The sequence below is a fragment of the Aedes aegypti genome, chromosome 2 (genome assembly GCF_002204515.2).
Source record: "Aedes aegypti strain LVP_AGWG chromosome 2, AaegL5.0 Primary Assembly, whole genome shotgun sequence".
Lineage (NCBI taxonomy): Eukaryota > Metazoa > Arthropoda > Insecta > Diptera > Culicidae > Aedes > Aedes aegypti.
This window is the reverse complement of record NC_035108.1, coordinates 256149495-256165300: the sequence shown is the minus strand read 5'-3', so window position 1 is coordinate 256165300 and position 15806 is coordinate 256149495. Positions and strand designations below refer to the sequence as shown.

General features: G+C 35.8%; 1 protein-coding gene across 1 annotated transcript in view; it reads left to right on the top strand.

Annotated features, from left to right (window-relative positions):
• The window catches only part of LOC5578372 (monocarboxylate transporter 10), a 78919-nt gene that overhangs the window by 28063 nt on the left and 35050 nt on the right, over positions 1-15806 (top strand). Inside the window, exon 2 of the mRNA XM_021844828.1 lies at positions 4750-5824. Coding sequence (XP_021700520.1) covers positions 5536-5824 — 289 coding nt within the window. The 5' untranslated portion in view covers positions 4750-5535. The remainder of the gene's footprint in view (positions 1-4749; positions 5825-15806) is intronic.

Sequence of the window (15806 nt, the reverse complement as noted above, 5' to 3'; positions counted from 1 at the left end):
TCTATCTTTTTGGAGGAGTTTGATACGCAAATCTTTCGATGCACAACCTTGGGCAATTCTGTCCGCAATGAGTTCGTCTACTACATTTGCGTCATAACCACATCTTGAGATTTGTTTACGGAGTCGCATAACAAAGTCCGCAAACCGCTCACCAGGAGTTTGTCTAATTTGATGGAATACGTGACGTTCAAATGTCTTGCGACGAAATGGTTCAAAATATTCATCGAGACATCTGATAGCAACATCGTAGAAAGGAGGGTCTAATGTCACATGTGGAACCTGGTTTACTCCCGGAAGGTGACGCAGTAATTCTTGAAGTCCCGGTCCACCCAAGTATGCCAGTTGTGCTCGTCTTTCGGATTGTGTTTCAATACGTTGTGCAATGAAAAACGATTCAAGATCCAGTTTCCATACCTCCCACTCCGATGGTAACCTGCTTGTTTCGATATGCACATCGAATGGCTTAATGCGGCTAGGTATGTTCATCCTGTATTCAAAACATTTAAATGTAACATAAAATCTTACATTTCTTACAAGTGTATTTAGTTGTTGCATTGAACCGTCAATAATGTTGTTATTTGTTTCCAAAGAATCATATCATGATCCGTTACGGAACTCCGTACAATTTAATTCATATAAAAAATAACAATAAAATTCGTGAGCATGTAACATGCGTAGAATTAGTTACATTAAAATTAAAAAAAATCATTGAACTGTTTTTTTTTCTTTTCAAATGGTGCTACATATATCGGTGAAAATCATTGTATCTGTAATCTGTAATAATATCTGTTATACGACAAAGTCAAATTTCCACTTACCTTGGGAGCTCGAAACGTTAATCTAAAATGCATGATTCTGTCATATGTAAATCACTTCATTCGTTATTATTTCTTGTATTTTTCGCCATATTTTTTTTTCTTGTACAGCTAAAACAAGAACTGTTTCACATGGCACACAGCCAAAACTCTTTCCCCCAGTGGTACACAACCTTCGCTACATTCAGAAATAATCCGCACACAGGTATACAGCCTTTTCCATTATATGGTACACAACCAGGACTCTTGTATTATGGTACTCAACCATTTTCATTCTCATTTTATTCAACGCACACAGCAAAAAAAAAGTTTTCCTCCATTGGTACACAACCTTCACTACATTCGGAAAGGATCCGCACACAGGTACATAACCTTTAACTCCACTGTATGGTACACAACCAGAGCTCTTGTATTTTGGTACCCAACCGTTGTCTTCTCAATTTATTCAATACTGCCGTCTCACAAACGCGTCCAAATGCTCAATTTAGGTACACTCTCATCACAAGATCAACAACCCAAAAACAATTATCATTCTCAACCTTCACGTGTCTTATTTTGCAGCAGTAGAATATCCATCTGGGTACACAACCCTCCCATGACGTCGTAATTGAAAACAAAGTTCCATACAAAACGCAAACATAACAAAATTTCACCACTATTTCTTTTTGTTTGCTTTTTCATTCTCATTCTTCGTCGGTCATACCACCGTTCATAAAAACACCGTTAGCACCATTGGAAAAAAAAATAAACAAAAACAACAACATTGACGATTCTAACACTGTTTTCGAAGCTCTTCAACAACTACCATCATGTTGTACATAACCTCGTCGCTTACCTTCTGCTAGAAGTCGAGGGCAGATGCTGTGCCCCTTTTTCTTTCACTCCCTGCCTTCAGCCTTTGCTCCAGTCTCACAACTGGTATTTCCTCACTTTTTCTGAAAAATTTTAACAGCGAAAACTTTTTGAATTTCAATCCTCGTCGCCAGATGTAAAGTCTGGTTTCGGAATAGTAATTCAGACAGGTAGTTAAAAGCACTTAAATTACATTTATTCGTCCGATCGTTTTACAACCCGCGTTCCGCACGGTCTCACTCACTTGCTTTCACGTCAACTCTCCACGGAACTCTCCCGACCGTCGCTAACGTTGCCAACCTAGAAGCTTACATTGAAATGTAGTCTAACTTATGAAAATGGATTACAATATCAAACTCTACAACGGACATATCAATCAGAATGCAACCTGTGTACCATTACATCAGTAGACCAATCGAGAGAATAAGTTTTTATTTTCGGTGCACCTACCGGCTGGGTGTTGTGCGCAAACTCATAGATATTATATCTCCTACCTTATGTACAGGAAGAGTATTTTCACAATTCCACGTGCTTCCTTATGAATTCTAAGAAAATATATCTCAGAATATGTCGAATTGATTTGTTGACATTTGAAAAATTTGCTCAGGTTCTCAGATCTTTCTAGAAAATTTATCGAATAATCTCTATCAAATTGCTTAAAAATCTATTGAAAAATTCCGCCAGAGAATGCTTTTGACATTCTTCTAAACATTTCTTCAGGAAGGTTCTTTATTATTATAACATATTAATTCCGATTGTAAATTTAAAATATCACCAAGTGGTTCATTGATAGTTTGTTAAGAATTTTCTGGAATTACTGCGGATTTCTACAAAAAAAAGGACAAGAAATTCTAGCGGTGTCATCGAAATTGTCTTTAAGACCTCCAAGCAAGGACTTATTCCACAAACTCGTCAGAGAGTTCACCAACTGTTTCTCCAACATTGTCTTTGAGGATCTTCCTGAAATTTCTCTTCAGGTTCCTCCAACAAAGCTTTCAGAATATCTTTTGGAAAAATCATGCAAAAACATTGAACGATTCTTCCAGGTGTTACTCAAAGGATTCTTTCTAACATTACACAAGAATTTCATAAGCAATTGAATAATATTCAAATAAACGATTTTTCAGAGAACCTCTCCGCTTTTTCTCATAAAAAATCTTTAGTGTTGCTTGAGATTTTTTCAAAAATCAATTCGATGTTGCCCCCTACATTCCTTTAATACTCACTCGAAATAAATATTTAAAAATTTCTCATCTGTTTCATCATTCAAACATTCCTCTAAAGTTCCTAGCGGAATACCTTTGATTATTCTTTCAAAAACCCTTGTGTGAAAATTCCCAAAAATTTCCCGAGTAATTCGTTCAGAGATTTTTTAAGAGAATTACATTATTTTTCTCCTAGAATGTCCTCCTAGGATTCTTCCAAAAAAATCTCCATAGAAGTTTTTCCAAAAATTTTCTTTTCTTTAAACAGCACTAGCAATTCGTTCTTTAAAAAAAAAGTGTTGCTTCCTCAAGTTCCTCAAGAAAACGTCATGCAAAGGAAGGAGAAACAACAAAATGTTGAAGTAGGTAGAAATAACAAATGGACAATAGAACAACGAAAGATAAGAGATTATTTATAATCCCTTCGCTGAAGGTGAATGGTTACAGAATATTTTGACCTTTGTAATGAGTTAAAAATAAACAAACTTCTTACGAGGTTCCATCAGAATTTTCTTAAGAAATAATCCTTTAAATCTAGCAGAATTCCTTTCTTGATTTCTGGATTCCCTTGAACTCCACCAGATAATCTCTTGGAATTCTGCCCTGGAATTGCTCTAGAATTTAATCCCAAAATATGGGTTCTGCCAGTATTTGAAAAATCTATTTCTAAAGAATTGTTTTAAAGAACATCCATACAAATGTATTCATAATTATCTTAATAATTCCCTTCCCAGATACTTTGCTAATTTTTTAGCCACAGATTCCTTTACCGCTATGCAAATTTCGGAAGCAAAAGTATTTCAGAGGTTCTTCATTAAATTTTCTCTAAAAATTCGAAGGAAAGAGACCATTTTTTTTTTCGTTAATTATATTATCCGGGGATTTGAAGCAAAATTTTTAGAAAAAAAGTAGAACCATGGAAATATTTATGGAAGATTTATGATTAACTTCGCAAAAGAATTTGTTATATTTTTTTTTAGAGGAAAACTATTTGAAAAAAATCTTGTAGAATTTTCAATTAAATATCTCAGTACACGGTTTGATAGAATCAATTTTTGGAAGAATTACGAGTGAAAATTTTGAGCTTTTCAGAGTTTGAGCAATTGTTTTCAGTTAAATCCGGGAACATATTCCGGAATCCATTTGAATCAATTTGGAATTGGTTAGGATAAAAAGTAGACGTAGAAGGACTGGTTGTCCACCATGAAGAGTTCACGCTTAAATTGCCAACATATCTCACAATATGTTATTTTTCTTTAGATTTGATGCAAAAGTTCTGAAGACACTCTTCGAATTCTTTTAAAGAATTTCATTACAAGCTATTTTCCTAAGAAATAGCTTAAGATTAGTCAACTGTTTTTTGAATTTCTTTAGAATTAAAAACGTGATACGTTTTCTTCGAAAAATGTAGCAATAAGTTTATTTGTGCGGAATTACCTAAAAACATTAAGCTAAATCAAACAAATAATTTATTGCTGAAAAAACTATGATCGATTGTATTGTGTTTTTTTGCACTTTTTGCCTATTTTTTTTCAAATAATTTTGTCGTATATTATACGAATTATAATTAGTATTGTACAGTACATATGTACTATACTGTCTTCCCCCTGTTCCTACGCCAATGCCAATCAACGATAATTTTGGGGCAATGTTTGGGGCAAAGAAAATTAATTAGGATTCAATCGGTTTAAGTACTTCGGGCAGCACTGGTTTTGTGAGCAAATTCACCCCACACTGACCAATAGCACCAAGTGAGCCACACTCTATCATCTCTCGAACAAACATCAATTTGCGATTGTGTGTCCGATTCTATATAGGTACACTACCTAACGCGTGGTGCGACAAAACTCTAACTCAGTCTCGATTTCTATTTAAAGCTGTTTGGACGTGCCGCAGCACAGTGGACGATAGGACTTCCGAGAGCTCGCGTTTGGTCGTTCTTTGTATTTGCGGTCGACCAATCTCCGGGGAGGATCTACGAGGAAAACCATCAGGTCTTCAGCAGATATCAACAGACAGTCAACGCGGAAGGACGGACATTGCTGTGCCAGAGCTTCGGAGACAGTCGTCGGTCATTTCTCTCGCCTTATAGTCAGCAGAGTTCATTAGAACTATATTGCCGAGAAAGTCATTCCCACTGTGCGTGCGCCAAAGTGTCCTCAACTGAAGATCAAAGCTAAGGACAAGAGGCTTTATTAAGGTTGGTTGGCGGCTTAGTGAGAGTGCGGTGATCGATCGGTGAATGAATCCGAACGCAACAGCCCTTTCGCTGACGTTTAGTGATAAGAATAAAGAGGTTCAATACCTTGTGTGACCTGTATATAACAACGATCGGAGAGCGATTGAGTAATATTTGCACAGTGAGTTATCGCTTTCCAATTGCGGTTCCGGCGGTCATTGTTGTGAGTGAGTTATCGATCTTGTGGTTTGGTGGTCTCGGACATTAGCTTCACAGTTGTGATTTTTCGCGCCTCAAGAACAGAATGAAATGATGACCATATAAATGCTAATCTGTTGCCGTTTATGTCGAGAGTGAGATTCGGTGGGTACTCCGATATCAGTGCAAGGTGTTTTTTTCCCACAATAGAAAATCAATCACAGAAGTGGCAGCTAGACGGTAGATACAGCAAAAAAAAACAGTTGTTACAATTTAAACGAGAGTAATGGCTGAGACGGTGAAGATTGTGAATGGGGAGACGAAGGCGGGCACGATCGTGAATGGTTCGGCGATCAATGGTCATCTGCCAAAGGTGGTTAAAAATGGGTCAGCGCCAGCAGTGGAAGAGGTTCACGACCCACCAGATGGAGGTACCCGAGCCTGGCTGGTTATGGTGGGAGCTTTCCTGTGCAACGGCGTTCTGTTTGGGATAATTAACACCTACAGCGTTATCTACCTGAGTCTACAGAAGCAACTGCACGATCTGGGCGATACCGAGGCTTCCAGCAAAGCAGGTGAGTTGCAGATTTCTGTTTGATTTTATATATTTAGACAGATTGACAGTGCATAATTGGCATATGGCATTTTTAATGAACCATTTTGAGGAAAATGAGGAATGACTAAGCAAATGATTAATTCTCAGACTCGCCTATTTTTTATTCTGTGTTATTAGATTAAAAGGCCTTCAACATTTTTGTTGAGAAAACTGTTGAATGATGAAAACATATATTTTATACAATTTCAAAATGGAAATTTGTTTGTTTGGCTCATTAGCATAATTAAAATTTTTAAACTTAAGTTTCACATTGTATGCACACCTAAAAAACACACCTAACCCTCTTATACACACATTTTTATTTTCGCCCTTAATATTTTAAGGATTTTTTTTAAAATATTTGTCGCTATATAAAATTGATTTGAGCACGATTTGGCAAATGATTTATTTTCATTGGTGAGTTTATGAATTTGGTTTTAGATCATTCCAATTTTTATTTTTGAATATCCCTCTTTTAAACCCACTTCAGGTTATTGATTTTCCCCATAAAACATATTTTTTTATGGATAATGACACTTCTTAACAAAAAGTCACGTCCCATTATTTGTCCAAAAATAATGAACTTTTGTTGTACTTTTGAATAAATGATGTTTTCTGTTACATGTAATCCTTGTTTCTGTTGCGGGTTAAGGAGGTTTTACCACATATTCATAGAGAACTCGAAATGCCTAACAATTGTCAAAGGAACCTTTTTGCAATTTCTCATCGTAATAGGCTGATTTTCATCACGCCAATCTGTCATGAAACGGCCTACTTTCCTGCACTGAAGTATGCAGTGCGGGAATAGTCATTACGCAACTGAAACCAGTGCTGTAATGATTCATTACGCAACGCTTTCTTATTATATAACTGTTTTGAGTTGCGTAATGAATCATTTCAGAAGTTGTAAAATGATGGTGAATGCATTCCGATATTATTTCTGACACCCTCAAATGGTCTTCTAAGAAATTGTAAAAAAAATGTTGTACGTAACTCATTGCAGAACTCGATTTTTACAGCACTCGTCGTAATTATCCTACTTGGCAAGCCTCGTAGGATAAATTTACGACTCGTTCTGTAAAAATCATCATTCTGCAACTTGTTCTGTAAACTACTATTTTCGTCGTGCCTGCTAAGACCTTGAAATGTAATAAGGTCAAAACTGTAACCCTTCCTGTCAATTGAAGTCATTTCAAGTTATCGGGTTAAATGAAAATTTACAATTTACTACTATCTGAAGACGAATTTTATCCAGAATTAGTCGAAAAAATACGAAATCGTACTCGATAATCTGCGATTTGGATTGAATTTCACACATCTTTTTAGAATTCAATAATTTTGTTTATTTTTTTTTTGTCAAAATCAATATGTTTTGGTGACAAAAAAAACCTTGAAATTATTTTGAATCATATGATAATTATTATCTCCTCTCTAGAAGAAGCAATTTTCGAGTTATTCCAAGTTTAATGCAAAAAGGTATAAATCAAACAATAAAATAGGCGACTTTAATTTGTTATTCGCGATTCTCCATCATAAACAATAGGTTTTTGAGAGTATTGGTCATATTTTACTCTACTGATTCATTGTAGCTCGATAGAGAACCGCGAATTACTAATGAAAATGGGATATTTTATTATTTAAATAAAAAAAATTTGCATTTAACATGAAATTACTAGGAAATGGCAACTTCTAGAGAGCTGATCGTGATAATTGTTATAGCTTAGAATAGTCACAAAATACAAAAAAAGTGTAGTGAAAAATAAAAAAATATATCAACAATGGAATTTTTGTGAAATAAGAATTTAAGTGTTATTTTTAAATTTTCCATGACAAACGAAATTTGTTTTAACGGTTCCATTATCACAGATAAACAAAGCTAAGCAGAGCTTTTTTTTACACGCTTGAAATATTTATGCAGTGTTGGTAGACTCATACTCAAATCTCAATCACTGAGTTCTCCCGCGGGAGCAAAATCATTTGATATCTGCTTCTCAAAACTCACGCATGAGATGTTTATGCGAAACCACTTGCTCACACTCATGTCATCAAAAATGATTCAATCATAACATCCATCCAAAATCAGTCAGAACTCAATGTTATTATTTACATTAGAAAGGTTGGTTATATTTCTAGCAAAAAAAAAAACAAAGATTAAGTGCTTTCAATGAAAAAAAAAAAGTGGATACACAAGACAATGCATGATGTTTTTATTAAACGGAACAAACTTGAAGTGTATAAATGCATTGCCCTTAGTTATCATTTTGTTTGAATTTTACAAATGAAGTTCGTCACAGTCCTTAGATTGATTTTGATTGTGGAAATATGCAAAATGTACAATTATTTGTATTTCGCAATAAAATCTCACGTTGTGTATCACACAGGCGTATTTGCAGTGATCGATTTCTCTTCGTCGATTTTCTCTTTTGCTTGGTACACGAAAATTAACCGATTTTTTTAACATTTTACGATGCTGCATGACGAATGACGATTATATTGTCTGTTTCATCGACAACAAAACGCGTCGCCAACTTTCAAACAAACCGACAAAATCGTCGCCAACAAACGAATCAAAGGAAATGATTTGCCGTTATGTTGGTAAGACTGATAAAACGTCAAATTCGCTGCTGCTGGTTGGCTGGCGACGATTACAAATCGTCGCGTCCGATAAGGTGCAAAATTTACAATAACTTTCTATCAAAACATAAATAGCAGTCGAAAACAGTAACCCGGCCATGTTATTTGCAGAAGAGATAATCGACGAAGAGAAATCAATGACTGCAGATACGCCCTTATTATACTGAAAGCGAGAAATGCCTAAAATAATCAATCATTCAAATCTTCTTCTTTCTGGCATTACGTCCCCAATGGGACAGAGCCTGCTTCTCAGCTTAGTGTTCTTATGAGCACTTCCTCAGTTATTAACTGAGAGCTTACTGTGCCAATGACCATTTTTGCATGCGTATATCGTGTGGCAGGTACGAAGATACTGATATGTCCTACACGGGAAAAAATTCTGTGGTAAAAATAACTATTTTAGCTGACTACGCCCATTCTTAAAACTACCATGGAAATTCAGACCAATTTACTATGTTTACGGTACACCCCACCGCATTACTGGTACATTTGACAGAAATAATTTACAACAATCTGATTCCAACTACAGACATGGTAAAATCAAGCGCATTTGTGTTCTGCTGAAAATTGCCGGTGCGAGCGCTTTAGTTAACCCCCTAAAATGGTAGTTTTTACCGCACAATTTTTTTGCGTGTAGGAAGTCGAGAAAATTTCCAACCGAAAAAATCCTTCTTCCGGTGGGATTCGAATCCACGACCCTCAGCTTGGTCTGAATAGCTGCGCGTTTACCGCTACGGCTATCTGGGCCCCAATCATTCAAATATCAAAATAAAAAATACACAACAATGTTTCAAAAGTCATAAAATGTTTTCATGATGTCTCGCGTTTAGTATCTAGAGTATCTACAATTATCGATTTCTATTCGTCGATTTTCTCTTTTGATTGGTACACGAAAGTCGATTGTATTACTTTTATAACATTTTACAATGTAGTATGACGAATAATGATTAATATTTTCTATTGAATCAGAAACAGTTGAAAACAGTCATCCGGCCAAGTAGTTAGCTATAAAGAGAAAATCGATCACTGCAAATACGCCCTTATGATACTGAACGCGAGATATGCGTGTTATGGTTCAAGCTTTTAGCCAAATATTATATGGTTTCGATTTCCAAACTTCGAAAAAAAAAACTCAAAATTTTAAAAGGTACAGGTCGGACTCGATTATCCGGAGTAACGATTTTTTTTTCACTCCGGATAATCCAATCACTAAAAGAAAAATTAAAATCTGCGATAAAAAAAACTCAAATATTATCTCTTTTCGTTGTTTTCTTTATTTGTACACAAAAAACAACTTTTTCAAACCTCCTTTTTCTTACCTACGTCCAAAACTGCTATATTCAAGACTGAATTATCTCCAAAGCTGCTATATTCAAGACTGAATTATATTGTATATTCAAGACTTAATTATCTCAAATTTATGCATAAAAACTGAGAAACAATAATATTACAATACATACTCCGGATCGAGTCCAAAATTCTGGATAATCGAATCCCGTATAATCGAGTCCGACCTGTGCTCCGTTTTGAGGCGGGATTTGCTATTAGAAGGTAAATTTGAGTTAATCTCAAAATATAGACCAGTAGGCGGATTCCGACGCACATTTTTTTCTAAGAGAAGGTATTTTCTTCCATTACTAATTAGCAAGAAATATTTCTTTTCTACGAAGAAAATACGCGCCGGCATTTGTCTGAAATGTTACTCCAAGTAGCAAAGCTTCTTATACACTGTTGTTGAATTAGTTTCTAGCACCAATTCTATATAACCAGTAATGCTTCAAAGATATACTAACCACTGGAAACATATTAATCGGACTAGTTGGAACGCAAATCATAAGGATCTTTAAAATATTGCTATCATATATTTGTTTTCGTCCACAAATATTCCATAAACTCCTCAAAAACAGTTCTCAAGACAATTTGAGCTCTTCTTCTTAGAATTAAATATCTTCCATATTGATCTATATTCCATATTATTTATTTATTTATTTATTTATTTATTTGTAATAATTATTGCGACGTAAGACATTGTCTTTTAAATTGCCACAAACTGACTTCAAATTGGAGTTCATGATTTAATTCACTTATCTTATACAATTCTATTTTCCTAGTTCCTGAAGGTTCCGTACTACCTAATCCATGTTGCTGAATCTGATAAGATCCCGCCTAAATCCAATAACAGAAGAACATAATTTAATACTGATGGGTAACGCATTCCAGTGTACGATGCTTCGCACAAAGAAAGATTGGCCGTAATAAACAGAATAATGTTGAGGGATGCTAAAATTCATTGTACGAGGCTGTCGCATACGAGTTATTTTTGAAAATAGATAATTCGGGGTTCTAGATTTAATTATTTTATGAAAATTTAAACATAATCTGTATTCATAGAAACGTCGGAAAGAGCATCCAAGTAATGATTCGTGCAAATGTGAAACTCTGGAATATCTGGGAAGGCAATGGACATATCGCACACAAGCATTAAGGGCAAGACGCATTTTGTTCATGGCAGCCATGGACGCATTACTGTATATAAAATCACAGTAGATAAAATGCGGTAGTAAGAGTGCTTTGAAAAGTTTGGTTTTTATTTGAGCGTCCAAATGAATCGTAACTAAGTTAAGTTGCTTCAAAACATAATATATTTTTCTACATTGCTGGTTTATCTGAGCATCCCAACACAGATTAGATGTGAAAATCATACCAAGATTAGAAGCTTGATCAACAAACTCTATATTTTCGCCACCCAAATATAAATCTGGTGTTCTCAGTGCATCTCTAGATTTATTGATTAAAAGAGCTTTGGTTTTGGTTGAATTAATTGATAAGAGATTTCTGTTTGACCATTCAAAAAGTTTTTGAAGATCAGAATTTATTCTTCTTGCTACCTCGTCTAGACTCATATTTTTATGACAGCAGAGATAAATTTGCACATCATCTGCGAACAGGTGCACAGCGCAATATTCTAAAACAGACGGTAAATCATTAATAAATAATGAAAATAATAATGGTCCAAGAATTGACCCTTGTGGTACGCCAGATTTAATATCTACGAAAGATGAATATATCATGTTGTGAAAGACAGCTTGATTACGATCACAAAGATATGATTTAATGAGAGAGACAGCAGTGTTCGAGAAAAGAAACTTTGACGATAATTTGTTGAGCAGTTTATGATGGGATACACGGTCAAAGGCCTTAGCAAAATCTATTAGTAGAAGTATAGCGATTCCTTTTTTGTCAATAGCTTGGGCGATGTCATCGTGTACTTTCAAAAGTGCAGTAGTGGTACTGTGTTTTTTACGAAAACCAGACTGATGTGGATCGAGGAAGTTCATATGATCTATGTATTCACTGATCTGAATCTTTAAGATTTTTTCGAAGACTTTCGAAAGTGAACACAGTAAACTAATTGGCCTAAGGTTCGTAATATCAGTACTTTTGGATTTCTTCTTAATCGGAATAACCTTGACTTGCTTCCATACAGTGGGATATTTGCCGGTCAATATAATCCTGTTGAAAAGGTGTTTAAAATGAATAATTGCTAATGGTAAAACTATTTTAATAAACTGAATGGGGATGTTATCTAGTCCTATAGCATTAGACTTGATATCGAATATAGCATTCACGATTTCAAAATCGTTAACTTCACGGAATACGAAACCATTTGAATTAGCTGGAAATGAATGATTAGGATAACTATCAGAAGAGAAATTTGAAGAGAAGTAACGGTTAATGTCGTCTGGAGAAGCATTACAGTCAATACCGGAACTATTATCTTTGGAAACACCAAGCCTTTTAATGTTACTCCACAATTGTTTGCTTGGCATATTAATATTCAATACACGTTTCTCATAGTTTGACTTGGCATTTCTAATCATGTTGGTAACTCTATTACGAATCTGCTTATATTGTAAACTATTGACACTTGTTTTATTCCTAAGCCAATTTTTATAAGCAATATTTCTTGAAATAATCGCTCGCTCTATGTCAGATGTGAACCACTGATTTTTTTTGGGTCTGATCATTCTGAGAGGTATGTAAGAATCATGCATCATGAGTAATTTTTCATTCAGAAATTGCAGAAGAAGATCGGGATCGTCTTGTGAAAAGTATTCGTTCCAGTTTATAGCATTGAATGCATTTTGTAAAGCATTAGCATCGAAATGAGCGTAATCTCGGTAGGATGCATTGACATTTACATTAGGTGCTTCTATTTTCAACGATACAAATATCATGTCATGATGGGAAATTCCAGGTAACGAAATCTGGTCATGCTTACATACTTTATCCAGTGAATCAGTTAAAAAGAGGTCTAGCATCGAGCATCCTGTGTTATGAAAGTATGTTGGTTCATTATTGACGCATACATAAGACATGCCTGAAATAACATCTCTGAATCGTCTTTGTCTGCTATTATTTTTGAGAAGATCTGTATTAAAATCACCTATGAAAAAGGTTGATTTATATTTCACAGTGAACTGATCAAAGTGTTGCATTAAAGTATTTGAGCAATCTACATCTGGGGGATTATAATATACTGCTAACATAATCCGATCTTTGCCACTCATGACTTCAAAACACATAAACTCCGTAATTCGTGCATCATTACCTACTATGGAAGATGCTTCTAATACACGGCATACTAAGTTTTTACGAACATACACACAGATTCCCCCACCGTGTCGGGTACGGTCGTTCCTATAAATTTTGTAACCATCTACAGCTATCATTCTATTTTCAATGGAATCATCCAACCATGTTTCTGTCATACAGATCATATCCAAATTACAATCAAACAAATTCATTTTTAGTTCATTGAACTTTGAAAATCTACGGGCTGTTAAACTCTGAACATTGATATGACAAATGTTGAACAAATCTGAATCTAAAGCCGACCTCAAAACCGCCCTGGGTATCAAATTACTTGTGGAAGCATCATCACTGTTAACGTTATTCAGCATTTATAGGAACAAGAAGTTGGATTAAGCCAAGATCATTATCGAGACCCACACAACATGAACAGATACTAATTACCAGGAACCATAAACTAAAATTTCTAACTAACATAATTTTCACAGACTCTGTGGTGCAGTCAAGTGGCTCTAAGCAACTGAAGAAAAACAAAACGTGGCAATCAATAATCCATTAGCAGCATCGAGCATATTAATGTGGTAATCAACAGCAAATTTATAGCAGCAACAGCAACAGCGTCCAACAGCGTCAGCAACAGCAACAACGAGTGGAAACATATCCACATACCCAACCCTCAATACTTTCAGGAAGGAAACAACAAGGATATTGAAGGATTGGATACATGGCCAAAAGTGAGATAAGCTGGGAAAGGTGATAATGTTTTGACTTTTAGGAGCGGATGGAAGCAATGGAAAAAATAATGGATGTGAAACATGGAATAAAATAGGCAGGAAAGAGAAATCGGTTAGGATAAGGTTGATTCTAGAAGCAGCCATCGATCGAGAGTATCCACTACAATGACGTCACACTCTTTGTGGGTGATAACAGCGACCAGCCCATTCTTCGTAGACACTTTATGTAAACGCCCTTCATTACGGTGTCGGATTGCAGCATTCAATATTCGCCTGGAGAGTGGTGTCAAGTTCTCATTCACGTAGATGCGACCTTTTCCTTCGAAGCCTATGTGATGTAGCGCCAGCGATCTGCCATGAAGATACTTGTTGAAGAAGACGTCTCTTATTCCTCGGAAGGCAAATCTGCAGAGAATTGGTGGTGATGATCCAGATTGTACAGGGTGCTTGTATAGTTGTTTTAGATGTACTATCGAATGCTCGTCGGGGGCACCAATAACGCAGGCAATACGACGATATATTTGATTTAGATCTTTATCAGGATGATATGGGACACCCGTGAAAACTAAATCCAACGCTCTCTCCATTCGACTAAGGTGTTGAAGTTTGAGCTGATGATCAGTACGAATGGAATTGATTTCCAAATTATTGTTGTATTCATCCTTGATGGACTCGATGCGACGTTCGACACAAATAATACAAGCTTCGAGATTGGACACATATGACTCGATCATTGCTTCCAGTTTCGCAGTGGCAGAAGAAATCATCCGATGGATGCCTTTCCACAAAACATCTGCATTCATTGTTTTGCTATCACTGTCGTTGTTTTGTTGATGTTTATTTACGCTCATTGTGGTAATGATGTATTATAGCAAGGTTGGGTATAATGAAACTTCTGAAGGGATGTGTTTTTGGCGAGCAATCCGATAGAATTAAATATTGACGAATAACCGAAGCATTTGGTTTCAAAACAGTTATTTTTCAATATACCACAACGTAAACTGCTATTCGCGATTTAAATAGCTAATTTGATACAATTATCTGGCACACGGAAATGGGGAATAACCACTTGAAAACTGCACCAACTCAATCTATCACTCGATTGCCAACATCCCTTCAGGAACTTTTATATGACATATCAGAAAAGATTCCGCATTTTCGATCACATTATACAGTTATGATATGCTAAATTGTTTACACGAACCGTCGCATGAAACTCCTTGCTTTTTCGGGAGTAAAATAGTTTACTTCTCCTCTCAGGAGTTCTGTTTGATCTTTCGACCTTGACGCTTGCTTTTGCCGGAGCGAGCGACGAGGGCAGGATCAAACATGTCGCGCGTCGATCTCGTAAGTGAAAAAGTGGCGTGATCGGGGAGTTCGGTTAGAGTAAGTTAAAAAGTGCCGCGATCGGTTCGTTCTTTTTGATCTTTCGACGACCTTGACGCTTGCTCCTGGGCAGTGCGTCAAGAAAACCCGAGCTGTCGTCCGTGTTTTTTTTCGGGTCGCGCGCCTATTTTTTTTTTTTTTTTTTCTGAGTGCTAGCCGAGCAAACAAGTGAAGCTGAAAGTGGATTGTGGCTGCTCAGTCAAGGATAACGGATCAATTGGTGAGCTCGTTTCATGCTACTATTTCTAATCTATAAAATATGTATGACTGCACATTTAATCGTTACAATGGTGGGATGTAAATATGATGTTTCAACAAACTATGGATGGTTCGTCACTGTGAGTGTCGACACAAACTCTGATTCATGATTTATTTATGTTTAACATTTTTTTTTTCAGAACACCCCTTATATACCTTTATTTTTGTAATTAAAAAAACTTTGAATGGGTCGACACTACAAGTGTAGACTTGCGAAAGGTTCACTTTATTCAACAAACTTTGGATGGTTCGCCACTATAAGTGTCGGCATAAGAATAAGAGTGTTCTATGATGTCCCAACCATTTGAGTCTTTTGTTTCTTTTCAAATGAGTAAAATATAATAACACATGCTTTCG